Here is a 26,439-nt window from a genome sequence, read left to right as displayed (position 1 = left end):
TCCTAAGAGAACTGATTTCAAATGCTTCTGATGCTTTAGATAAGGCTATCACTACTGACTGAAAATAATTCAAAAATAAAACAAAACAAAACAAAAATTTAAAAAATGACATGCTGTAAGAAGAATTTTTGCATGTCCAGGCACTGGTATTGGGATGATCAGGGAAGAACTGGTTAAAATCTCGGTACCATAGCAAAATCTGCAAATTTAAACAAAGTGAGGCACAGGAAGAGAGTCGACTTCAGAATTTACTGACCAGTTTGACAATGGGTTTCCTTCCTGCTTTCCTTCTAGCAGATAAGGTGATACCCAACACATTTGGAGATCTAACTCCAGTGAATTTTCTGTAACTGCTGACTAGAGAGGAAACATTTTTAAATGGAGAATCACAATTACTCTGCTTTTTAAAAAAGAAAAAAAATTATATAAAAGGGCAGTGTGGGGAGAATCAACTGACTACCTTGAACTGGACATAATTTAAACCCTTGTCAGAAAACACAGTTTATGAACTTCTGTCTTTATATATTGTCCCAGTTATCAATTTATTGCCTTTCAGCTCCAAACCTGCCCTTCTTTTTGTCTGCTCTATGATGATGGAACCGGACTCATAAACAGTGACCCTCTGCCAGATGGCACCATCTTTTTTTTTTTTTTTTTGAGATTTTATTTATTTATTTGAGAGAGAGAGAATGAGAGACAGAGAGCACGAGAGGGAAGAGGGTCAGAGGGAGAAGCAGACCCCCCGCTGAGCAGGGAGCCCGCAGCCGGCACCATCTTAAGCTTTGCCAGTAGCGGGCACTGCAGGGACACTGGAGGAGGAAGGGGTTTCTCTTGCCGAGTCTGGAGTGCTCCTCTAGGCAGACTCCAGTATGCAGGGCATGTGACTTTCCCCTGAGGAAGCACACCTCCATGAAGGTGGCCTTCCAGCAGAGTACCACTAGCGGTACTTCTCATAAACAGCCTGCCCTGGCTCCTCCTGGGAAAGCTTCAGGCAAGTGCCACAGGCCTGGCACCTCCCAGGAACCACCTCCACCAGCAGCTCTTGTGTTCTGAGCATCTCAGCCCCTCCCTAGCAGCAGCCCCCGCCGGCGCCCCACAGAAGGGTTTCCTGACGCTGTCGGCATGGTACCGCTCGTGGGCAGCATCCCCAGGCACTCTCTTAGGGCAGCTCTGAAGCCTTAGAGAACGTATCCAGCTCTAGTGAGCCAGGAGGTCTGGATCTCAGCCTTGGGGATGTGGCCATCTCCTACATTTGTTCCTTCCTGGGTGCTCTACCTCAGCCCCAGGGATGCTGACTGCTACCTATATCTGCTATTCCTGTATTCTTTAGAGTTCTTTTTACTCCTTATGAGCCAGTCTCCCATTGCTTCAGTCCCCCATGACAGTTAATAATTCTTTATTTAAAATTTTCCCTATTCAAATTACTCTGTGGTTTCCGTTTCCTGATTGGACCACGACTAGATACATGTATGTAGAAGACTGAAATTCTAGAAGAATCACCAAAGGAAGATAAAGAACAATTGATAAAGCTGTGATAAAAGGGAAAGGAGCGGGGGAGAACAACAAAACCCTAAAGCTAAAGAAGCTGAAAAGACAATCTGCAATTGGGAGCTTATGAATGATCTCACACCAGTTTGGCAGATACCATCAGAAGGAACTGATGAAATAAAAGAAACCAGACACAAAAGATCACATGTTGTATGATCCATTTATATGAAATGTCCAGAAAAGGCAAATCTATAGAGGCCAAAAGCAGGTTAGCAGTGGACTGGGACTCAAGGTGGGAACAGAAATTAACTGTAAATGGGCACAAGTAATAGCTCTCTAAAAATGTTCTAAAACTAGATTATGATGAAGGTTGCACAACTTGGCAAATTTACTAAAAATTATTGAAAGGAGTAGGTGTTGATGAATACAAAGCTTTCTATGAATAAGCTTTCTGTGATCACAAGGTTTATATCTACTACTTTATTGCTAGGAGGAAGTAATTTCTAAATCCTTTTCCTTCAGAAACACTTCTGTTCCATATGGTCTACTCAATAAATCAGGATCTAAGAAATGTGACTACATTAAGAGGAGTATTATACTATGCAGAGTATTCATCGTAGATGATGTTTAAACCCTTAAATTTTTCCAAGGGTGTTATAGATTTTAATGACCTTCCTCTGAGAAGAGGTTCTTCAAGAGCATAAATCACTTAAGATGATCGAAAAGACACACATCTGTAAACCTCTGGATATAATTGGAAGACCGCTAATGAGAAGTATAATGACACTCTTTAGAAAGAATTTTGTACCATTAATAAACCAGAAACAGAAAGCAATAAAGAAGTCTAGAGTAAAGAAAGATGAAATGTAAATTATACTTTCATAAATAAGAATCTATATGTAGAAAGAAGGTAAAACAAGCCACTACTTTTGATAGAACTTGTTCTGATTGCTTTCCCTCTAACTCCCAAAACGTGCTAGGATTGTGGGTCACAAGAAAAAGCAGTTTTTTAGTTGAAAAATGTTTCATATACATATATAAAATGTATAAATGTATAAAAATGTATAAAAAAATTTAAAGCTCCCAAAATGGGGGAAGAAAAGATGCCAGGAAGACCAAATAAAAGTCTGCCTTATGGTTAAGGCAAACTGAATATGCTCTGACAGACAAATGGCTGGCAGTCAATAAATGTACCCGCAAAAGGATTGTGGTTGTAAACACATAAGAAACCAGTTAAAAATGATAGGATAATTACAGCTCAAGCAAGGGAAGACGATGTTAGAAAGAATTACAACTGTTCGGGAATAGAGAAAAAGGAACCTAAATACTTTTATTTCTTCAAATCTTTAGCTAATCTTACATAAGTATTTCAAATTCTAGTAGTTGATACCATTAACGGGTTAAAATGAACTGTTTAATAAAAAGTCCTGAGTTTTGCTGGTGTGTGTTTTAAAGCCACTTTAGTAGAAAATTGCTACTTTCAGTTAACCCCACCTACAGAAAGCCTACTGGTTTGAATCATAAAGCAATTACTAAGGCCAAACAGTTGCAGCAGTAAATCCTAATGGCATACAAAATACCAAGAAGAGATAGCTCTCTGCAAACTGACCCTGCAAATTCAAAACTCTAAAGACACACTATGCTTTCACACCATTCTATCTGACTTCTGCGGTCTGAACGTGTAGCAGTAGCTTAGCGATTGGTTTGAACTAAAATCTCTTCACCTGACCATTGCTTTCTAAACTGTCTACTACCTCCATCAGCCACAATGACCACTCAGTCTATAAATATCACTGGAGGGAAGGGTCAACAAGGACAATCTCAGCGAAGAGGATTGTTGGGGGTCATATGAAGAAGAAAATGAGTATCTGAAATGTTCTTTGCTGGCTCAAGTCTGGTTTTTCCCAACTAGTTCTCTAAACGTTATACACAGGTGTCACAAGATACAGAATGTACAAAAGCTGATGCAAACATTCACACACATGCATGTATGAGCACACTCACACTTCCAACACAGGCTACCTGAAAACATCGAGGCCATTGACACTGAGAGTCCGTTCTTTGACATGTGAGTCAGGTTAGATCCTTCGCTACCATCTGTGATAATGATTATAAAAGGGGGCCCTTTAGTATTCAGATAGGAAGTAAATCGATGAGAATGACAGTTCTATACCATATGTTCCTGGAATCAGGACTTGACTTTGCTCCAAAAGATGAACCGCTTTTAGGACGTTACATCCATAGGTAGGTACTCAATATGTCTTGGGACATAGTTATTGCTGCTTCCCCAAACCAGCCTGGCCTTAAAGACCTCAAAGGTAGTGGTTCTCAACGAGGGGAGATTTTGCACCCTTGTAGATATTTGGGTAAGAGGCTGAGGATGAAGCTAAACATTCTACAATGCATTGGACAGTCTGTTACAACAAAGAATTACCTGGCCTAGAGGTTGAGAAACCCTCCCCCTAAGGTCTTTTCCTTTAAGGATTTCCATCCTGAGCTGACTAGAGTTAGTTGACTTAAACAGCTCCTCTGGGGCCACAAATGCAACAACAGTTTCCCCTAGGAATGCATTTCATGCCACCGCCAGGCAGGCTATTTCAGATTTGGCTCCTTCCAGGCTGAACAGCCTCCCCTGGCTCCTTGCTTTGCTGCAAGGAACACTTAGTAGTCAAGTGGACTGCTCCACACACAATGAAGCAGTGTTCTGAATTTACCTTAATATTACCCTCATGAAGTTCTGTTGATCCAAGAGATAGGGTGGAACCCTTTTATTTTCTTCTAATTTGAAGATCAAGTCAATCAGATTGTGGTATAATAAACAATAGTTGGTCTGTGCCTAGTTTTGGGCATAGAGCTCCTAAAACCTTTGTAGTTTCCAGAGTGATAGGACTGTCTTTTGTTATTCATAAAGAGTCCCTTTCTGTTATATCTGAGTCACCTAATGAGGTGATACTTAGGGAGCATCCAGGTAACTTCAGGATGGGGCTGGTTGCCAGAAGAAAAACCAACCGCCAGATTAGAGGATTAGAATTTTTAGCCCCTCCCCCTATCACCCAAAAAGGGAGAGGGACTGCAGATTAAGTTCCATCACCAATGGCCAATGATTTAAGCACTCATGCCTACCTATGAAATGAAACCTTGATAAAACACTTATAATGGTGAGGTTTGGAGAGCTACCTGGTTGGTGAACACACTAACATACTGGCAGGATAGCCCACCCTGAGTGCATGGACACAGAGGTTCCTGGGCTCAGGAAACTTTGGGACCTTACCCTAAGTACCTCCTCATGTGACTGTTCATTTGTATCCTTTACAGTAAACAGTAATCTTAAGTGTAGTGTTTTCCTGAGTTCTGTAAGTCATTTTAGCAAATTATGGAATCTGAGTTGGGGGGGGGGTCATGGGAATCCCCTGGATTTGTAGTTGGTTGGGGAGAAGAGCAGGTAAGCTGGTGACCCCATTTGTGGTTGACATCTCCAATGGGAGCATCCTGTGGTACTGAGCCCTTAACCTGTGGGGTCTATGCTAACTCCAGGAGTTAATGTCAGAATTGAATTGTCAAGATACGCAGTTGGTGTCAGAGAACTGGAGAAATGTTGGAAAACCACATACAAACAAACCAAAAAAATGGGGTTTTAAGTGGCAATTATTGCCGTGAATAGAAATCAGATATATTAAAGAGAACAAAGAAGGAAGATGTCCTAGAGACCTGGAAAAATATGTGTAAAAATTGTATTTCTGAATGGGGAAGAAATCCAGCTAGCACCAGGTTTCGATTACTATTGGAGGTCTGTGCAGGTGAAAAGTGAATTACATCAGTTCTCTAGATTGATATAAACAGATCTGTAAGAAAAGATCTATTCATCATCATCTTACAATGGAGGATTACAGATACAATTCACCTCTATAAGAAAATAACTTGTGGGGGAAAGCTTATGTCCCAGAACTGCTTTTTGGTTTGTTTGCTGCACTGATGGGGACTTGAAGAAATCTATGATTTGCAGGAATGGATTAATCCATTAATCATGGGTTAACCTGATTTAACACAACTGCCTTCCCAGATTAGAGCCCCTCCCCTTCTCTGTGCATATGCTTACAACAACAACAACGACAACGAGGGTCTGTGATTCTGCTAAGCAAGTGAACACAGATAGAACAGAATAAAGCTCTACTTTGTAAACTTCATTTTTTTTTCCTGTTTTGCCTTTCCCCCCAAATGACTCTTTTTGTCCTTTTCTCTTAGGATTATAACAAAGCTCCTTTGAAACAATTTTGAGTGTGTTATGGAACACAAGAGAATAGGATTCTAATTTCAAGCAGGTATGGGCCAGTCCTAGGCTGTGAGCAGGAGGAATTAGAGTGAAATCTAAGAGAAAGGTGCAACTGAGACCCATCCACGTGACTTCAGCAGCCAGACCACTCTGAAGCACTTCCTTTCAGTGTTCTTTTCTGCTTAAATTTTACTAAAGGGGTTTTGTTTTTAGCAAGAGAGGCCGTCTCTTACAATTACTGACAACGTTCCAAAATGGACCATATTGAAGATTCTCTATACTTAGGGAAAGCTTCTCAGTCTATGACTTCAAACGGAAAGAAACAGGTAATGAAAGTGGCCTGAAATGGTGTCGCCCCTTACCTTGGATTTCAAATTCATCAACCTCGTCAGCAGAGCCAGAGTCAGAGAACTGTGTTGAATCACGTGAACTAAACTGGGAGCTGCTAGAAGTGACCCGAAAACCTGCTATGTTTAAAAAAAAAAAAAAGAAAAAAAGAAAGGTAATAAGCAGGACAGAAGGAGGTCACCTACTCCTAGGGTCACAATGAAAGGGACCTAGTAGGACTTCAACAGCAAAGTAAATAGAACCTTGGCTTGGAGTGATGCTGGGGGAAATGGAAACTAGCTCTTCTTGCCGGTTGTTCCCCATTTTATTCACGAAATTTTGAAAGTTTCACATAAACAGAAGGTACTACTATCTGGGAAGTGACGCTGGAACCAGCAGTCTTAGTTCTCATGCCAGAAACCTATTTTTTGGAAGCTATTTCTGAGGGAGGAAATGGATGAACTCTAGGACTCTGGGTCTGGTAGGAAAAAAATTGGAACATAAAAAAATCTTTCTGACAACGGAGGAGCCCTTGGCTTCATTTCAAAGTGAGACAAAAAAGGAGGTGCCCGAGGCACCAAGTCTTCTCCTGAAGCCCTGCAGAAGCGGAACTAAGGTGCTCACAGCCCCACTCACTTCCGTGCTCAGCCTCCTGGTACCCGGGGAGCAGGTTCTTGGTGCGGATCTGCTGGCGACGCAGGCGGATCTTCTGCTTCAGTTCCTGGATCTCTCTATCGCTGTCTTCCTCCTCTTCTTCCTCCTCTTCTAGGCACTGGCTCATCATGTTGCACTTCATGAGCTCAATGGCAGCAATCAAGGACTCTGAGATGCTGAAGTGGGCGTTCTCCTGGGGGAAGGAGGGTACCAAAGAAGTTGACTCACGAGGGGGTGGATGTGTTGAACCCCTCACTGACTGCTGGAAAGTAGAGCTACTAAGACATGCACTGCTTTCATTCAAAACACTCAGGGAAACGAACACTTCTACTCTCAGAAAAGCTGATGGCCAAAAAAACTGTTTTACATCCTCTTTGCTCTCAAACTTGACATGCCTGGCCTTCCTGTCCCACTTTCTACATAAAACTATGATAGAGAAGAAGTCCAGAATTTAATATCAGGGTCTTACCTGATACCTATAGGGATATACAGATACCCCTGTAGACAAAGCATTAAGGTAAATGTAAGCTCTAAATGCTACAGGGACATTATTTATTACATATCTGAGCCTTAGAACAAAGTATAGAAGTTGATTCTGGAAATAGCTTTTACCTAAGGTTCCAGGGTCAAGGAAACAATAATGATGTGGCTAAAAGGCAATACTTCCATGCCCAAGGCAGCTTCTAACACAAAACCAGTAATATTTTGGACTCAGTGAGAAGATACTCCCTGAAAAGTTCTCTAGAGACTGAACTTGTTGAGCTTATCTTTACTCTGAACTTATTTTCACCCGTGGTCTTTGCTCATGTTCCTGCTGTGTACCCAAAACCTCTTTAGAACAAATGGCCCCACAGACCCTCAGGCCAGATGTCCCAACTCATGAGCTCTTCAGTAGCCGCTTAGATTCCTCACCTTTTCCAGGTCTGCACAGCTTCCAAAGTCTTGCTCAGACAGGTAGCTGATAAGGGACTGTCCTTCCGATGGTCTTCGGAACATGCCCTCCCCTGAGCACAGGTACTGACCACCCTCTATGGGAAAACAGAATGTGGATGTGAAAAGCTCTGACTTGGAAAGGAAATCTGTAACAGACAATCTTGTTGAGAAGTCTGATGACACTCCCAAGTTCTCCCAGGTAACAAGTTGGAAAGAAGATGTCTACCTTCTAAAGGAATTTCTCTGAATCTCAGAATCCCTGAGTACTAAGCCTCTTGGTTAAAGAACAGGATAAATGAAGAGAGCCCAGAGACAATCCTTTCACCATCAAAATTTAAAGATGACATACTTGCCCTCCTACCCTACAAAAAAGGAAACAAAAAACCTGTGCTGAGAATCAGACAAGGGAACAAATAGCTTCCTCCTATGGATGATTTCCATGTGTAGCTTATCTTCTGGTAATTCAGCCTCGACACTCAAAGGCTTCTTTTCAAGGTCCCTCTCACCCACTCAGAGAGCCATTCCATCTGGAGCGACAGACAGTCATGGTGATAACACCCACAGTGTAAGAGAGGGTGGCACCCCTAAGTCAGAAAGGAGCAAAAGAAATGGCGGGACTGTGTGATTTCTAGCATGGGGGCTGTAAATGATGAAAGGAAGGGTGAGACTGTACGGTGTGTACCCTCCACGGAGCCCACGTGAGCCAGACAGCTCAGAGCTTAGCAGGCACAAGGGGAGAGCAGAGGAAGGACACAGCTGCAGCCCTGGCCTTCCTAGTACTCACCATACTCCATGTACAGAGAGCTGGGTGTGCTGACTTCACTGCTTGGGCCAGAGTAGGGCAAGGGGCCTCTCAACTTCGACTTATCATTGCAGGATTCTAGTGTCAGTGACCACCAGGGAGTAAAAACACACATACGAGATGAGCAACACATACATTCCCAACTTTGGAGTTTCCACATTTAACTGCTCCCATTCCCAATGCCCTCCCAAGCAGGAGAGAGGTGGCACACCAACAGGGAACAGTCCAAGAATGCAGGAACACATGGAGGAAAGGAGACGGGGAGTCGGTATAGTCTGAGAGGAAAAGAGAAAACATGACCCAGAATGCAGCAACACAAAGGTGAAAAAGAATCAAATCAAAATGGGCTCATGAATTTAGTTCTTTTTTCTTCCATCTTCTTACCAGATGTTCTAAGAATACTGGCCAATTTCCATCCTCTTGACAAGAACCAATGTAGAAAACAGTCCTCACATGGTAAAACAAAGATAGGCACACTGAAACTTTTCTGATACCATGACACTGGGCTTTTAAACAATCTCAGAATGGTTACACTGAACCTGAAATGAACCTGAAATGTGTCATACCTACATATTTAACCTGCTTCTGAGTTAGGTGAAAAACAAAATAAAATCCAGCAATTTCCTTAAAAGCATCATCAAGACAATGCTCGAGAAGCCAAGGACGATGGTCCTATATCCAAAGGGCTCGGCCACAGGGCTCACACCCAGCCTTCCTGGAGATGGAAGGAGAGGTTTCAAGAGAAGCCTGGCAAAGTAGGAAGTGGCTGGATAGAAGTTTTCAAGGAACAGTGAGAGTTAGGAGTAGAGAAACAGCAGCAGGCAGGGCTCGCAGGAAATGAGAAACTGATATTCTCCAAAGGAAAACACGAAATTCCCAGTGCTACCGAAGGAAGAGCAGGCAGAAAAGCAGGCGGGTGCCTGGGAAATGAGCAGGATGCTCGAGAGTGGATGACTGAGCGGCATCCAACCCATATCCCCCACACATGGTGCCAGCTTGTCAGCCGCTCCTCTCATTAAAAAAAATGCTACTATGTGGTAAGAGATAACTTTGTGTTTTCCTTGGGTCTCCAAGATTTCTGCTGGTCCTGGCAGTGGGCTCTCCTCCTCACTACCGAACGACAGACAAACCAGCAGTCACCACGATGCCTTGGTAAGAAACTATGACTTGGAGGGGATCTTTGAGGTCTCCAGTCAAATTTAGTGCACAACACAAACTCCAACACCAGCACCCTCTTCCTTTACAACACGTAAAGGCCATCCACCCAGGTTTTGCTTCCTGAGCTAACTACCTCCTGACGCTGCCCATTCAAATGAACAGCTCTACTGCTTAGATTTCCTCACACTCACTTGAGTCTTCTTACAATTTCTCATCTCCTGAAGAATAACAATGCTCTTCCAAACAGTGGTCCTGTCAACTTCCTCCTCTTTAACCTTCCCTTTTCCAAGCTAACATACTCAGTGGCTTGCCCAGGAGGCCACAGCATTCAGTCCTCCCTCCCCAGTCAGTCGTGCACACACACTCTACTACTAATACTGCCATGAACCCAGAACTGAACACAACATTTCATTTGAACACCACCATGAAAACCAAAGAAACAGACTTAAGTCACTAGAAAAAGCCTGTGAATGACTGGAATGGGGGTGGGATGGGACTTATAGAGGAAGGAAGTTAGGCGAAAGAAAAAGGAAACGGGACTCTGGGAGAGGCAGAAAACATGCATTCACATCCGAGACCACAGAAAGGGGAAAAAAATACATTCTGGTGTTAATTCAAGGAAAATAAAGTAATCCATAGTAAGTACTCAGTTATAAAAAAAAAAAAATTCTGCCACTGATTCATCATGATGCCTTAGACAAATAGTGGGCTTCGGTATCACCTTTGGGCAAAACAGGATTGATAAATCTTGACTCTGCCTCCCAGAAGCTGTTGGGAGACTACATGAGGCATCTGGAAGTCATGGGCAGAAAACACAGGATGCAAAATATCGGTGCCATTTTAGAGACAGGTCTAAGAATAGCAGCAGGATTAGCCAGCTTAGCCAGACTTGATTTGACACCAGAATGGAAAAGGAGGTTCTGAACTAAGCAAGATGGTCACAGAGAAGGAGGAGGCGGCAGACAGAAAGGACTGGCTCCCAAACCTGCAATGGGATCTTCAACTATAATGGTGATATTCCTGGGGCCTCCTGTACGTAGACAGACAGGTGCAGAGGAGAGTCCAAACAGAGGAAATGAGAATAGAGTGAGAAAAAGAGTGTCCTTTCATCTAGCAGAGGTGGGGACTTAACTCCCAGGAGGGAACCCCAGTGCTGAAGTACTCAGCTACTAAACTGAGGTAGCTGACTCATACGAGAAGCTACACAGGACCCCCTCTCCCTCAGACCCTTTTGCTTAGGTTTTCTCTGGCTCCCCTTTCCAACGCAGGTTACCGTGGTTTCTGGAATCCATGTGGATTCGAGAATGGGGGCAGGGAAGTTTTCCATGCTCAAAGACCAGTGGCCTGGACTACAGCAGACAGCAGGCCTGCAGCAGATGTGAAGTGAGGAGCTAACCCATGTACTCTTCACATCTAAGAAAGCTTGTGGGAAGACAGGCTTTGATTTGGAGATTTTTTTTTTCCTAGAGAGTTCCAATCAGGCAAACCACATCTTGAGTAGAAAACAGAAAAAAGTTTGTCACTCAGAAGTTTCAGATGAGGGCCTCAGCTCTCACCTTTCTAGAAATTACAATGAGAAATCAATGGCAGCTCCAGTTGCTAAAGGAAATCACCTTCTTTTCTTTTTTTTTAATTTTTTATATTTTATTTCTGGGGCTTTCATACCCAGAACTGGCTTTGAGTGCAGAGATTCATGTTATACTTGCTGTTACGGAGGTTCTCCTACAAACGAAACCCAACCAAAGCCTGCCAGACACTAACAACCCATGACAGAAGATGGCAGGGAGATGGCAAAAGCAATGAGCCCCACCTCTCCCATGCCGAGGGTGCCTTGTACTAGCAGCTGGGGTTTGTGTGAGGAAGGGCTCAGTGGCCAGGGCCTCCTTACCGGGCTGCCTGGCAACCTGAAGTAGTGATGCAGCAGTCAGTCCCCCCTACTGGTTTCCTAGGTCACATCATCCCACACTCATATATCCTAGTTTTAATGAGGAAACCCCAATATCACTTTGTCTCTCTCATACTGGTATTACACCTGACCACACTTGTCAGGAATCACAGAAAGGGGAGGAATTCAATGGGGTTATTTTCAAAGCTCATGAGTATTTCCCCTCTGTCTGAGAGAAAACATTAAAAACTCAAACTGTGACTAGTCACACTAACCTCTGATGCTAAGGAACTGCTGAAAGAATCCAGGAAAACATTTACTATTTGGCAATGTATAAAGAACAAACACAAATACTCTCAGAGAGATTTCTTGGGTATTCATATTACACTGTAAGCTTCCCTCTTTCTTCATAAGCAGGATACCCCGTCAGGTCATCAGAAACGTAACTTGCTAAGCTGGGGCTGGTGACTGTCATTACCTGGGACTCCTCTGGAGGCAATGTTGGTATCCGAATGGGAGCGAGTATGGCTCTTCTTTGTTCCACCGGTGGCAGTGAGGGTCTGCCCCTCCGAGAAGCTGGACCTGCGAAGGCCGCTGGACAGCTGGCCCTGCCCGCCTCCGTCCTGCTCGCCTCGGGGAGAAGCGGCAGAAGCCGGCTTCTGCGAGCCGCTGGAGGAGAACGAGTTGGAGGTGCTGCTCTCAGCTCTGCTGCCGTGGCTCTGACAGCTGGCAGGCCGGCCTTGGGGGTCCCGGCTGCCGATGGCCAAGTACTCGGGCCCCTCGCTGGCATCACTGGGGGAGTCATTCTGGCTGCTGACCCAGGATGCTTCTAGCGGGCTGGTCAGGGTGCTAGAGCTCATCTCATCTGGGGCTGAGGGGGGATCCCTGGCTAATGCTGAGACTGGAAGCAGGGGGGCTTGGAAGGCTTGATCCTGTGCTGGTGAGACGTGCTCTCTGCTCTCTTGGGGTTTTCGGGGAGGGCCAGAGATTGAAAAGGGAGTAGATCTTCTTTCTAGGGTATAAAAAGAGGAGAAAAAGGTGAGCTGGAAATCTTTGGTACCTATGAAGGGCTTCTCTACAACTAACGACCAAACTCCCTATCATTACTGGGTGCCCGGGACACATGGTATCACCTCAGAAAAGGTACGCCATGTGAAGTAAGCAAAAATTGCTTAGAAGCAGGTAAGCCGGGTAAGGTAAAGTAAGAGTGTGGGCTCTTGACACAGTGGCTTCATCACTTACTAGTATACATTTCTCATCTGTAAAATGAGCAATAATAACAACACCTACTGCATAGGACTGTTCTGAGGATCAAATGAAGTAATACATATAAATTGATTATAACAGAGCCTGGCACATGGCAGGCCCTCAGTAAGTGTTAACTATTATTATTCAAATGTCTTCTTGGCAACATGGATTAGGAATCCAGGCCAATCTAAAAACATCTCTCTCTCCTCTCTCACTTCCATGAGTCTGCTGAATCATCTTAGGCTAGTTACTAGACAATTTTTTAAGATGTCCATTATTAAGACATAAAATTTGACAAACTGCACCAACCCATGGCTCTATCTATACCCTCCCGTGTGCACCCACAAAGTCCCCTACTTTCCAGGGCTGGGCATACATGTCATGACTACCCCCTTCCTGTCCCCATACCTGAGCCGTGGTTAGGTACGGACTGGTGGAGGCTAGAGAAGGACCCGAAGTAGGAATGCTGAGCATAGCTGGTTGAAGGGGTGTATGTGGATCCAGGCAGAGCTGTCAGGCTCTGGCTCTTGGTTACCAGCAGCGGGCTCTCATGCTTTCTGGCAAACTACAAAACAAACGTGTCAGAGCTGAGGACAGAGGACCTCAGAGGAGGAACATTCAGCACTAAAGAAATGCTAGGAGAAGAGGACCCTTGGCAGCAGGCTTGGAACCGCAGCCACGACCTGTAGATACGGCATACAGCTCTACTGCTCTGTTAGAGCACACAATTTTGAAACCTTGAAGTCCTGTCATACACCACAGCTTCTGAAACTGGAATCCTAGGTGGGACACCAGGAGCGCTTTATCATAGAGGTAGTACAACAACGTTCTTAAGACTGTGCGCAGAGTCAGAAATCAGATAGATCAGTATTCATATTCGGACCCTACCACTTACAAACTTGGAGCAAGTGACTTAGCTACTCTGTCCCTCAGCTGGCTTCCTTTATAAAACAAGACTGATGTCTACCTTACAGAGCTGTGAGCATTAAATGAGATGAGGCAGGTATTGTGCCTAGCACCAAGCCTGGCACATAGAAAGTATTTAATAGGTGGTAACTAAGAATCAAAATTGAAAAACCAAGAGAGATAGGGGATCTCTCCTGAAAAGGAGTAGGGACTGTGATTCCATTCTAGCTGAGGAACTGATATGAGTGATGGGGTGAATGAATTGGAGGGTTAACAATAAGCAATATCAAGCAACTAAATTTTATGCTTCAAGGATGAAATGATCCTGTGTCACACTAGGTCATACTAGGTATGGCACTGTAAATCTTACTCCTGATTCAAAATCATCCTCTTTCCCCCAGCTTGTCAAGCCTACCCCTAAGGAAGAGCTTACTCAGACTATGGATTTTAAAAAGGGATTTTAAAAAACAGACACCTCCCAGGGTACCTGGGTGCTCAGTCTTTAAGCATCTGCCTTCGGCTCAGGTCATGATCCCAGGTCCTGGGATCGAGCCCAGCATCTGGCTCCCTGCTCAGCGGGAAGCCTGCTTCTCCCTGTCCCACTCCCTCTGCTTGTGTTCCCTCTCTCGCTGTGTCTCTGTCAAATAAATAAAATCTTTAAAAAAAAAAAAATAGACACCTCCCTCCTTAAATAGACCTTAAGCTTAGACTTTTTCCTTCAATAGGTACTTAATGGTACCTCCCCTTCTTCTCCAAGTATTTTTTCTTTTTTAATGAAAGCCTTTCAGTTCACAACTGCCTAAACAAAGAAACAGTCAGCTACCGAGGGTTATATCATGGTGAGGTCCGGGGGCCCAGCACAGACACAGATCATTCCTTGCCCCCTTACCATAGACGCATCGATCTGAGCCAGGAGGCGGGGGTTGTTCTGTTCCACCGCTTCCAGGCACTGGAGCATGGCCGTGACGTGGGCGTTGCTTAGCAGGAAAGCAGTATCTGGGGAGAGAAATGCTACAGCTGCGATGGAGCCCAACAGGGGGATCTTTGGCTTCCCTACACAGCCTGGGAGAGGCTCAGGGAAGGAGAGACAAAAAGTGAAAATGACGTGAGGAGAATCACGCCACTGCAGAGAGAAGAGGAATGAGGGACATGTAAGTATAGGAGAGGCTAGGTAATGCGCAGTATAAGAGAGGCCGTGACAAGAGGCTTCAAAGTCACAGAGTCCCAGATTTGAATCCTGGCTGGAGGTGACTTGGCCTCCTTGGGCTCTGCTTCCCCGACTGGAAAACAGGGCTCTCAGGGCTGTTGGGAAGAGTATATGTGTAAACAGCACATAACAGTGACTGGCACATAAGAAACTCTCAGTAAACGGTGGTTATTCTTATTGGTTTGTACCCATGGGAGTAGGGGAAGACCTGAGCATCAAGTTGGACCCTGTTTTACTCATAAAGGAGAAGACTGGACGCATGCTTCGGATTAGAATCTCTATGGCACCGAGTGGAAGTCTGGGGCCCTGGGGTGAGAGTCTATAAAGGGAGAGTAAAGTGGAAGAGATGAAGAATTACATGCAACAATCCTGGCTAAGTGACCTCCACGTACCTGTGTAGAACTTTCTGATATACTGCCTGTCCCCGAGCAGGGGCCGGAGCTGGGCGGAGAGACAGTGGCACTGCAAGCTGTGCTGCAGCCACAACCCGGCAACGGCATGCTCGCTCACGCCGTCGGCGCGGCTCTCGCCATTCTCGTGCAGGCTGATGAACTGCGAGGCAAGGAGGCATGGGTCAAAACACGCACCCTGGTAAAGACCACAAGACTGGTGCCTAAGGACCCAAGAACTAAATGGAGACAGGAAGAGGAGGCGAGCAGAGGGGTTTTTTCCTCCAGGTGGCATCTAGAGGTTACTGAGGAAGGAGAGGGGAAGGGGGTTTAGGGGCCCCGCTGCTGGCCTAGACCACTGGAGAAGAACGAAGCAGCTAAGACCTGATACGCAGCTCTGGGAGAGGACAACACTGACGCCTTGGTCTCTTTATGTGCTGGCTCCAAAGAGACATCTAGCCTGCGGTACCGAGAGGAAGGATCAACTTGACCTCTTGGCTTCTCTCACAGAGTCCTCCATTTCGGTTGGTCTCCAGAAAACAATGCAACAAAAACCTGGGGGAAAGGATCTGGGAAGATGCCACCAAAGATTCTCCACCAAAGAGAAGCCATCTGAGCATCTCATTTTGGCTCTAGTCATAGCATTCTCTATTTGGAACCTCCTTCTACTTGGCTGTTTCTAAAAGCAAAGTCTCATAGGCAGCTTCTAAGAAGAAACAACTACAGCAATATAGTTTAGAAAAGGAAGTTAGTTGGTGGTGAAGGGGAGTGGTGGTAAGAAAAATTATGAGAGAAGGACAAAGAGAGTCTATGTAAGAAAACCACTGGGCTCTGGATTTTTCTCACAAAAAAGGCCAGCCTGACACCTTATGATTTGGTTTCCTGATCATTTAAAAACAAATTACTTTTCCTGACATCATCTCAGCAATGAACCTGGCAGTGGGTGGGATATACATGAAACAAAACTAGCCAGATATTGACAAGTATTGAAGACAGGTGATAGATATTTCAGGGTTCATTACACTATTCTCTTTAATTTTGTATATATTTGAAATCTTCCATAATGAAGAGTTAAATAAATAGATACATACATTTGGCAGTGACTGATCTGGAACTAGCTGTGTAACTTTGGCCAAGTCACTAACCTCCATGAGCTGTTTCCCTGACTGGAAATCAGAGGTACTATATTGAACTAATAAGCATTCAGTCCTACTTCTCCAACCACTTCAGGGAACCTCTTGACATTTTCCCAGGATTTTGAACAGCTTCATTCTGGTCCTAATATGCAGATCTTTTGAAAATAACAAAACTTTTTCACCCCTTCCCCAGAGGACAGAAAGTAGCCTGGAGCAATGGGTTTAACACCATTTATTTTTAAAAGCAAATAATCCTCCCCTCCAAATTAGTCCGACAGGAATAATTTCCTCAGTTAATAGGAAACTTGACACACACCATCCTCCTAGCCTAGGAGACTCTTCAGATAGAACATCAAACAACAAAGCCTTGTGGTTACTTTTCCCTTCTTACCTTCTCCACATGAAGGGCTGAGTGGGGACTGAGCCAGCGGATGTCCTTCACAAACTGCCAGTAATCAGTCTGGCGGTAACACACCTGCTGTGGGAACACATAAGGTGAAGAAATCACTACCACTTTAGACCAAATCTAGTTCTGGTGTTGACATTCAAAGAGAGGAGGAAAAAAAGCCTAACCTTCCCTGCCTCGACAAAGGTTCTCAGCAGCAATCAAAAGGACATATACACATGTTCACCCTTTTTAAGGATAATTGTTAAAAAATGGTTTCAATTGTTCTTTTGAGCAGGTAATGCATGCATATGACATAGAAGGTTACACAATGAAAATAATCTGATTTCTCCCTCATCTCTCCACCATTCAGCCCCAAAAGGTAAATCTTAAAACTGGTGAAGAGTTTAAGTTATTTGTTAAAAATCAGAGATGTATGTCTTCAGTTCTTACTGCAAAATCAAGTAAGGAAAGACCTGCTTTTCCCCGTGCTACCCAGGTCAGGAAAGGGCTGTATTTAGAGTCAAAGAAATGATCAGTTCTAGATAAAATAGTCTCACACTGGAAAAGGCCTGAACTGGAGAAGGCAAATGTTCATACTAGGAAAATCTAATTCTTATTTTTTGAGAATCCTTTCTGAGATTACTGGGCACGGGTTAAAACTGAAATCTAAATAATTTAGAAGTACAGATGTAGCACAAGCATTAAGAGACAGACTAACCAACAGAACAAAATAAACAGCCTAGAAGGAGTCCTTAAATCGGAACTTAATATATGGCCCAAAAAGCATCTCAAATGTCAATGGGTTTCTCACTTAGACTGGTAAGGTAGAAGTGAGAATTAGAAGTGTCAGCTGTACAGGCTTTTTTGCCAACTGGAGTCATGAAGACCTTTAAGATCTTGGCAGCAGTGTGGCAATGTTTCTGATCTCTGTTCTGTGGCTTAGTAGACACTGAGTGGCCAGGGATGGGCAGCAGTGGAATATCAACTCCAGCATGTCTCCTGGTTAGTTACATCTATGTGAATAGGATCTAAACTTGGTTTCCTTTCTTTAGGCAAAATTCTAGGCTAACTCAGAAATCAAATTAGGGACATTACTATAGATATCACGGACATTACAGAGGAATACTATAAACAACTCTATGCTCACTAGTGTGACAACCTAGGTGAAATAGACCAATTCCTTGAAAGATACGATCTGCCAAATAGTACCAGGAAGAAATAGATAATCTGAGTAGGCCTATACCTCCTAAGAAAAATGGAATCAACAATTAATAACTTTCCAAAACCAAAAGCACCAGGCCTAGATGGGTTCACTGGTGAATTCTACTAAACATTTATTTATACCAATTCCCTATAATGCCTTTAAGAAAACAGAAGCAGAGGAAAATACTTCCCCAAATCATTCTATGAGGCCAGCATTATCCTAACACCAAGACCAGAAAAAAACATCACAAGAAAACTATGGACCAATATCTCTCATGAACATAGATGCAAAAATCCTCAACAAAATATTAGCAAATCAAATCCAACATTGTATAGAAATAATTGTACACCATAACCAAGCAGGATTTACACCAAGTATACGAGGCTGGTTCAACATTCCAAAATCAACACATCAAATCACATCAATGAAATGTGATGGAATTCATCACATCAACAGCCAAATAAGAAAAAAAAAATCACATGATCATATCAATAGATGCAGAAAAAGCATCTGACAAAACTCAACACCCATTCATAATAAAAACTCTCAGTAAACTAGGAATAGAGGGGAACTTCTTCAAATTGATAAAGAACATCTACAAAAACCTACAGCTATCATCATACTTAATGGTAAGAAGCTCAAAGCTTTCCCACTAAGATCGGGAACAAAGCAAAGATGTCTCCTCTTCCCACAACTTTTTAACATCTTACTGGAAGCCCTAGCTAATGCAATAAGGAGAAAAAAAAAAAAGAAAAGAAAAGGCATACAGATTGGGAAGGAAGAAATAAAACCGCTTTTGTTCACAGAGGACATACTCATCTAAGTAGAAAAAAATTTTTTTTTAATTTTATTTATTTATTTGACAGAGAGAGACACAGCGAGAGAGGGAACACAAGCAGGGGGAGTGGGAGAGGGAGAAGCAGGCTTCCCGTGGAGCAGGGAGCCCGATGTGGGGCTCGATCCCAGGACCCTGGGATCATGACCTGAGCTGAAGGCAGACGCTTAACGACTGAGCCACCCAGGTGCCCCTAAGTAGAAAATTCTTAAAAATCAACAAAAAAGTTCCTGGAACTAGTAAGTGATTATAGCAAGGTCATAGGATTCAAGGTTAATTTGAAAAACCAACCACTTTCCTATATATCAGCAATGAGCAAGTGGAATTTGAAAATAAAAACTCCCCAAAATGAAATACTTAGATATAAATCTAACACAAATATGTACAAGATCTACATGAGGAAAACTATAAAACACTTATGAAAGATAGCAAAGAACCAAATAAATACTGGGATAATCCATATTCATGGATAGGAAGACTCAATATTATCAATGTCAGTTCTTCCCAACTTGATCTATAGATTCAATACAATCCAATCAAAATCCTAGCAAGTTATTTTTTGGATGTCAACAAACTCATTGTTAGGTTTATATGGAGAAGCAAAAGACCCAGAATAGCTAAAACAATATTGAAAGACAAGAGCAAAGTTTCTCTTCAAAAACGACTGACACTATCTGACTTGAAGACTTACTATAAAGGCACAGTAATCAAGGCAATGTAGTATTGGGGAATAAAGAGACAAAGAGAGCAGTGAAACAGAATAGAGAGCTCAAAAACAGACACACATAAATAAAATCAACTAACCTTTGACAAGGGAGCAAAGGCGATACAATGGAGCAATTATAGTCTTTTCAACATGGTGCTGAAACACTGGACATCCACATGCAAAAAAAATGAATCTAGACACAGACCTTACACCTGTCACAAAAATTAAGTCAAAATGAGTCATAGACCTAAATATAAAATGCAAAACTATAAATCTTCTAGAAGATAACATAGGGAGAAACCTAGATGACCTTGGGTATGGTGATGACTTTTCTGATACAAGACCAAAAGCATGATCCATGAAACAAAGAACTTGTAAGCTAGACTTCACTAAAATTAAACACTTCTGCTCTGTGACCAACAATATCAAGAGAAAGAAAAGACAAACCACAAACTGGGAGAAAATATTTGCACAAGCAACATATGATAAAGGAATGTTATCCAAAATATATGAAGAACTCTTAAAACACAACAATAAGAAAACAAACAATCTGACTTAAAAAATGGGCCAAAGACCTTAACAGACACCTTGCCAAAGAAGATATAAAGAAGACAAATAAGCACATGAGAAGATATGCCACATCATATATCATCAGGGAGATGCAAATTAAAACAACACAGTACCACTATATACTTACATTAGAACGGCCAAAATACAAAACAATACCAACATTAAATGCCGATGAGGATGTGGAGCAAAAGGAACTCTCATTCATTGCTCATGACAACGCAAAATGATATAGCTACTTTGGAAGACAGTTTGGCAGTTTCTTACAAAACTAAATATACTCTTACCATAGGATCCAGCAATTACATTCCTTGGTATTTAACCAAAGGAGCTGAAAATTTACGCCCACACAGAAACTTCTATAAAAACTTGATGTCAAACTATGTAGAGGCAAGACAACTTTCAAAGTTAGAAGGAAAAAAAAAACTAAAAATGTAGGTTTTATACTAATATTACTGGATCTTTAACCTGCTAGTCCAGTATAAGGAAATTAAAACTGGGAAGTCCTGTATCATGTATTATGGGTGCAATTTATTCAAGAAAGATGATATGAAACTCCATCAGTGGATCCATACTCCCAGAAAAGGTTTTGGCCCTATATCCAAAGACTGTTGAATAAATGTAATTTTAGATGTTTAAAATAAAATAAAATGTTTGAATGACTCCTTAATTGCCCTCATTTGATCAGAAAATGATTCAGATCACGTTGTATAAGAAGGTTTTCCTGTCCTTATCCAAAAAATGATGAAGCAGTTAAGGACTAAATAAAATGACAAATGTTTGAATGTTAGGGGAAAAAAATCAACAACAAAAGATGCTGTACAGGGTGCCTGGGTGGCTCAGTTGTTAAGTGTCTGCCTTTGACTCAGGTCATGATCCCAAGGTCCTGGGATCAAGTCCCACATCGGGCTCCCTCCTCGGGGGGAAGCCTGCTTCTCCCTCTCCCACTCCCGCTGCTTGTGTTCCTGCTCTTGCTATCTCTGTCTCTGTCAAATAAATAAATAAAATCTTAAAAAAAAAAAAAAAGATGCTGTACAAGTGAGGGGCTATTCCTACCATAATGAAAAGCTACAATAATTAAAACTGAGCAGAGATGACACAAAATAGACAACAACAGACCATAATAAAAAACCAGAAATAGATCTGTGTGCCAAGGGAATTAAGTAACTTCAAAATAAATTACAGATGAAATGGTTTAAGTGTAAAAAATAAAGCCATTAATAGAAGAAACCAGGGAGAAACATTTGTAATAACCATACAGTGGGGAAGCCCTTTCAGAGCATCATACAGAGCCCAGAAGCCCTGAAAGAAACAATCAGTCTGACTTACTAAAAATCAGAGGCGCGCCCGGGTGGCTCAGTCAGTTAAGCGCCCAACTCTTGATTACGGCTCAGGTCATGATCTCAGGATTGTGAGATCAATCCCCAAGTGGGTATGCTCAGTGGGGAGTCGGCTTGAGATTCTCTCTCTCCCTCTGCACTCTGCACCTCCCCACCACAAGTGCATGTGTGTGCTCTCTCTCAAAATAAATAAAAGGTTCTCTCTCCCTCTCCCTTTGCCCCCCCCATCAGATATTTCTACATATAAAAGCCACCACATGAAATGGCAAAAGACAAACCAGGAGAAAATATTTGCAATTCACATTACAGACAAAGGATTAATTCCATTAATAAAAAACTCTTACAAATCCATAGGAAAAGACTAACAATCTAAGGAAAATGGGGGAAAATAGGAAAAAGTTCATAGAAAATAAGGCTCTCATAAACATCTTTCATAGTAAGAGAAATGTAAATTTTTACCTATCATATTGGTGATAGTTACAGTTTAGTAACACCCCATACTGGCATGGGTTTGGAGAAGCAAATACTCTTATACATTGTTGGTGAGGATGTAAACAGACATAACTTCCTGGAGGGCAATTTAGCAGTACCTATCCAAATTGAAATGCACATACCCTTTAGCCTAAAAATTCTACTTCTAGGAATATCCTATGGTAAAGGGCAAAATGACACAAGGTTTATTCACCTTAGCACTGTTGCTAACTGTAAACGACTGGAAGTAATCTAAAAGTCCATTACCAGGGGACTGGTTACATAAATTATGGTACATACAATGGAATATTATAAAATGACAGCTGTAAAAAAGAAAAGCACTTCATGTAATGATTTGGAATGAATCACAAGACATATCAAGTGAAAAAACCAAGGTGCAGAGTAGTAATTATAGCATGCTTTTATTTGTATGAAAAATCAAGAAGTATAGCAAAGAAAAGTATTCATAAAATCTTTTATAAACATAAAAATTCTTTGGAAAGAAACTGGTAAACAGCAGTTACCTACAGGACTGGAAGGAAACAAGATATTTCACTGAATATAGTTATATGTTTTTTTTAACCATATAAATGTATTGTTTATTTAAAAAACTAAATATATAAAATGTATTATTTTAAAAAATTAAATATTTTAAAGCAAGTTACACAATGATATATACAGTACAATCTTAATATTTTAAAAAGCGCATAAATGCAGAGAAAAAAAGGAAGATCTACCCAAATGTTAAAGAGTAATAATACTTGGTGTTGACTTGAGGGTGATATTTACTTTCTTCAAATTCTTTTTCAGTATTTTCCAAATTTTCAACAAATAAAAATATATAACATATTCAGAAAAAAAAATACACAGAGGTCTTTTGTGTTGTTATTGTTATTTTTTAAATCGGGCCACCTATATTGCCAAGAAGAAGTTTCTCCTTGGTGGTGGAAAAGAGGAGAATCTTTTTATTTCTCCTATTCAGCTGAGGAATCTTAGGGACTGAGTGTCTCCACATTTCTAAGCAGTAGAAAAGAAAAGATCAAATATGCCTTGCCTTATGGGAAAACTAAAAGGTAGCCCCGATGCAGGCTGTCAGAGAAAATGAGATCCCTCTAAAAATATGGTCATGATGTTATAGCTTTCATAAGGCCCTGAGTGCTTTAAAAAAATAAAGTTCACATTCCATAACACATCCTCATGAAAGCACAGAATAGATACGACCAGCGTGAATCACTGTATCCCTTCCCCCTCTCCAAGGGCACAACACCCAGAATAGCTTCCTGATGACGCAGCAGCCAGAAGCCTTTGAAAGCCTTAATCTTTAGGGAGGAAATGAAAGGGAAAAATGAGTCCTTGACACAGACATTAATTGTTAGATCTTCACAAGGCAGAAGAGAGCAGCAGTGAAACTGGTATGGATCTTCTGGTTATGATTCTTTCCATTATAGCCTGTAGTTGAAAAGTGTGTGTATGACAGATTTGCCTGGTTTACTCTGTTTTCACTTATGAACACTACCGCTATTTTGCAGATGACCATATACTTTAATATTTTTCATTCTGATAACGACATGCTTTCACAGATACCATTCATTAATAATTCTAACGAGATACGTTAATACTGTTTTGCATTTACCAAACAACCTTCATTTGGAATCCCACTGACTTTACTATTTCATTATGACATTTTCTCTTTCTGGCACAGATGGGAAAACTGCCTTGTAATATGGTGAAGTGATTACTCTAGATGACAATGTAAAATTAGTAACAGAGCCAAGAAAAGAACCTTTTTGGTATCAAGATGCAAGTGCTTAACCACTAAAATGGTAGTGACACTAATCTAGTAGTTATTTTGGTCATCAGCCCGGGAAACTTGTATTGAGTTTTTGTACAACATGTGGCATGATTCCCAAGTTTCTGGCTTGGGAGACTGAGTGGCTGGCAATGCCACAAATTAGTGTTAAAAATAGGAGGAAGGGCAATCTCATGAGGAAAATAAGTTTGTTTTGGGTCATTTTGTGCTTGGCCTGTACGACAGACAGCTATATGATAATGTATAGCAGACAGCTAGTCTTATGGATCTGGAGTTCAGCAGAGGTGTCTGAGCTGGGGGTCTTCAGTACATGGGTGATAGTTAAAACAGTGCGAGTAGATGAGGCTGTTTCAGGAAAATGTACAAAGTAAGAAGAGATAAGGACATAGGACAGAATCCCACTAAATGCTAAAATCCAAAAAGAAGAGATTCCAGGGAAAGAAACTAGGAAGGAATGGTCACAGAGGGAGGAGAACTCTATGACATTAGAAGGTAATAATGCCGGGGCGCCTGGGTGGCTCAGTCGTTAAGTGTCTGCCTTCGGCTCAGGTCATGATCCCAGGGTCCTGGGATCGAGCCCCGCATCGGGCTCCCTGCTCGGCGGGAAGCCTGCTTCTCCCTCTCCCACTCCCCCTGCTTGTGTTCCCTCTCTCGCTGTCTCTCTCTGTCAAATAAATAAATAAAATCTTTAAAAAAAAAAAAGGAAGATAATAACACCGTACATGTAAGTCAAGGTGGATGATGGTCAACAGTGAAGAACATATGACAGCGTTCAAAGAAGAAGAAATGTTCATGGATCTGGTAACATGGACATGATTTTACTTAAATTTCAGTAGCAAGATCACCAGTGGTATGGGCAAAAACCAGATTGCAGTGGGTTGACTTATTTGTTCTATAAATTCCAGTCTTCGTAACTATTTTTTTTCCATAGGACTACATGTAACTTGAAACTTAAAAAAATGAAAGAAACAATTATTATTTCCTATGTGCCACCAACTGCATAGGCAAATTTGTGTGCTATTTCATTTCATCTTTCCATCAAACATTACGATATAAATAACATTATCTTCATTTTTATAGATGAGAAAAACAAGCCTCAAAAAAATTAGTGTTGCCTAATAGTTAAGATCAACTGTCAACTTATGTTTTTTAAAGCTTTTCATGTATATTATCTCATTTAATTCTCACAATAATCCTATGAGGTAGGTACCAGGGTTATCTCATTTTACAAATGAGTAAACAGAGGCATAAAGCGGTAACTTACCCAATACTACCCAGTGCTGAAGCTGGGATTAAAATATGAACAGTTCAACTCAGACGTCTGTAACGGTAACTAGTACTCCATTTTTTTTTTTTTCCCAAGCACCTGAGCAGTGAGTCTAGATTTCAATCTAGGTTCTATCTGGTTCCAAAGACTTTTATCAGTGTACCACACAATGCTGCCTCCAAATTCCCAGAATGGTGTTTGAATAACAATAACCATTAAGACACTCTTCGAGAGAGCCTCAATTTTAGAACTTATTCTGAATAAAGAAAATCTAACCTAAGCCAACTTCTCCATTGAATTCTGAAAATATCTAACAGGAACATTAGTTTGAAGATACTGTTCAGAAGTAATATACACATATTTTTAGAAGGGAGGGTAGCATATTAAATCCTATCAACTGTGAATACCTTAATGCCAATTATTTGATTAGCTCTTTTTCAATGTGACTGCTAGTCTAGTTGAGAATAAGTTCTGATTAAAAAATTCTAGACAAGCTTGGCTCAAGAGAGAGAGTTCCAGGGAAGAATACTAGACCCTAACATGGGATGAGCATGAGTGTTTGGGAACACATGATTATGCACATATTTGTGAGGTCTGATTTTTTAAAGTAGGAGGATACCAGAGCCAATGACTCACTTGACAATTTTATCCAGATCTGAACCTTATTTAAAACACTGCAAATGGAGTAATTGCCAAAGATGAAGCAAAAACCATTAAGTATTATTACATTTCACTCCTTATCAATACTCAAAGTTTATTAGAGTGTTTGAGGATATTACAGAAAAGAAACTCAGTATCAATAAAGTTTATATTTTAAAAAATTAAGCTATAACTAAAACTACCATTCCCAAGAATCAACCAGTTATCTACAAAATGATGCTGAGGATATTCTAAAAATGACAATATTCTGTAAATACTTCTCAGATGTGCCCTAAGGTGCTCCTAAGAGAAAAATCCTAGTGATTCATCATCATTATCCTTATTGTCCTCCTCCTCCTCATATTACAGTTCTACCCTCAAGGGCTCACAAACTAGTGGCCTTCATCTTCTCCCTGCCAACAACTTAATGCAACTGTTTCTTTCCAACAAGTGGTACAGTTAATCTGGCAAAAAAGAAGAGGTTTACATACCTGGTCATGGATGAGCCCATGATAGAGGATGCTCTGCATGTCCCTGCAAAGCCGTTCCAGGCCACCATACTTGGACCAGACGTTGGGACTGTTGGCTGACACCAGACCCTCCACGGTAGTCTTCAAATTACCCAGCAGCTGCCAGTGCTCCCTCCTGCAAGGGCATCAATTATACCAATGGTTAGTTAACTTTGTTGTACCTGATCCTAATCATGTCAAAGAAAGTCTAATCCAAGAAGCCTCCTGCCCTACATCTTAACATTTTCTCCCCTATTAATTTTTTACTTGGGCATAAAACCCAATTCTGAGAGAATTTAA

General features: G+C 41.7%; 1 protein-coding gene across 1 annotated transcript in view; it reads right to left on the bottom strand.

Annotated features, from left to right (window-relative positions):
* Positions 1 to 26,439, bottom strand: part of RUBCN (rubicon autophagy regulator) — a 59,779-nt gene that overhangs the window by 9,217 nt on the left and 24,123 nt on the right. The window contains exons 2-11 of the mRNA XM_044914350.1: positions 26,122 to 26,275; positions 16,795 to 16,878; positions 15,271 to 15,430; positions 14,561 to 14,667; positions 13,174 to 13,330; positions 11,996 to 12,529; positions 8,457 to 8,552; positions 7,652 to 7,767; positions 6,722 to 6,932; positions 6,121 to 6,222 (exon numbers count right to left, since the gene is read on the bottom strand). Of these exons, the coding sequence (XP_044770285.1) occupies positions 6,121 to 6,222; positions 6,722 to 6,932; positions 7,652 to 7,767; positions 8,457 to 8,552; positions 11,996 to 12,529; positions 13,174 to 13,330; positions 14,561 to 14,667; positions 15,271 to 15,430; positions 16,795 to 16,878; positions 26,122 to 26,275 (1,721 nt within the window). The remainder of the gene's footprint in view (positions 1 to 6,120; positions 6,223 to 6,721; positions 6,933 to 7,651; positions 7,768 to 8,456; positions 8,553 to 11,995; positions 12,530 to 13,173; positions 13,331 to 14,560; positions 14,668 to 15,270; positions 15,431 to 16,794; positions 16,879 to 26,121; positions 26,276 to 26,439) is intronic.

Source organism: Neomonachus schauinslandi, chromosome 1 (assembly GCF_002201575.2).
Source record: "Neomonachus schauinslandi chromosome 1, ASM220157v2, whole genome shotgun sequence".
Lineage (NCBI taxonomy): Eukaryota > Metazoa > Chordata > Mammalia > Carnivora > Phocidae > Neomonachus > Neomonachus schauinslandi.
The sequence above is the reverse complement of the archived record's forward strand: the minus strand, read 5'-3'. Positions and strand labels throughout refer to the sequence as shown.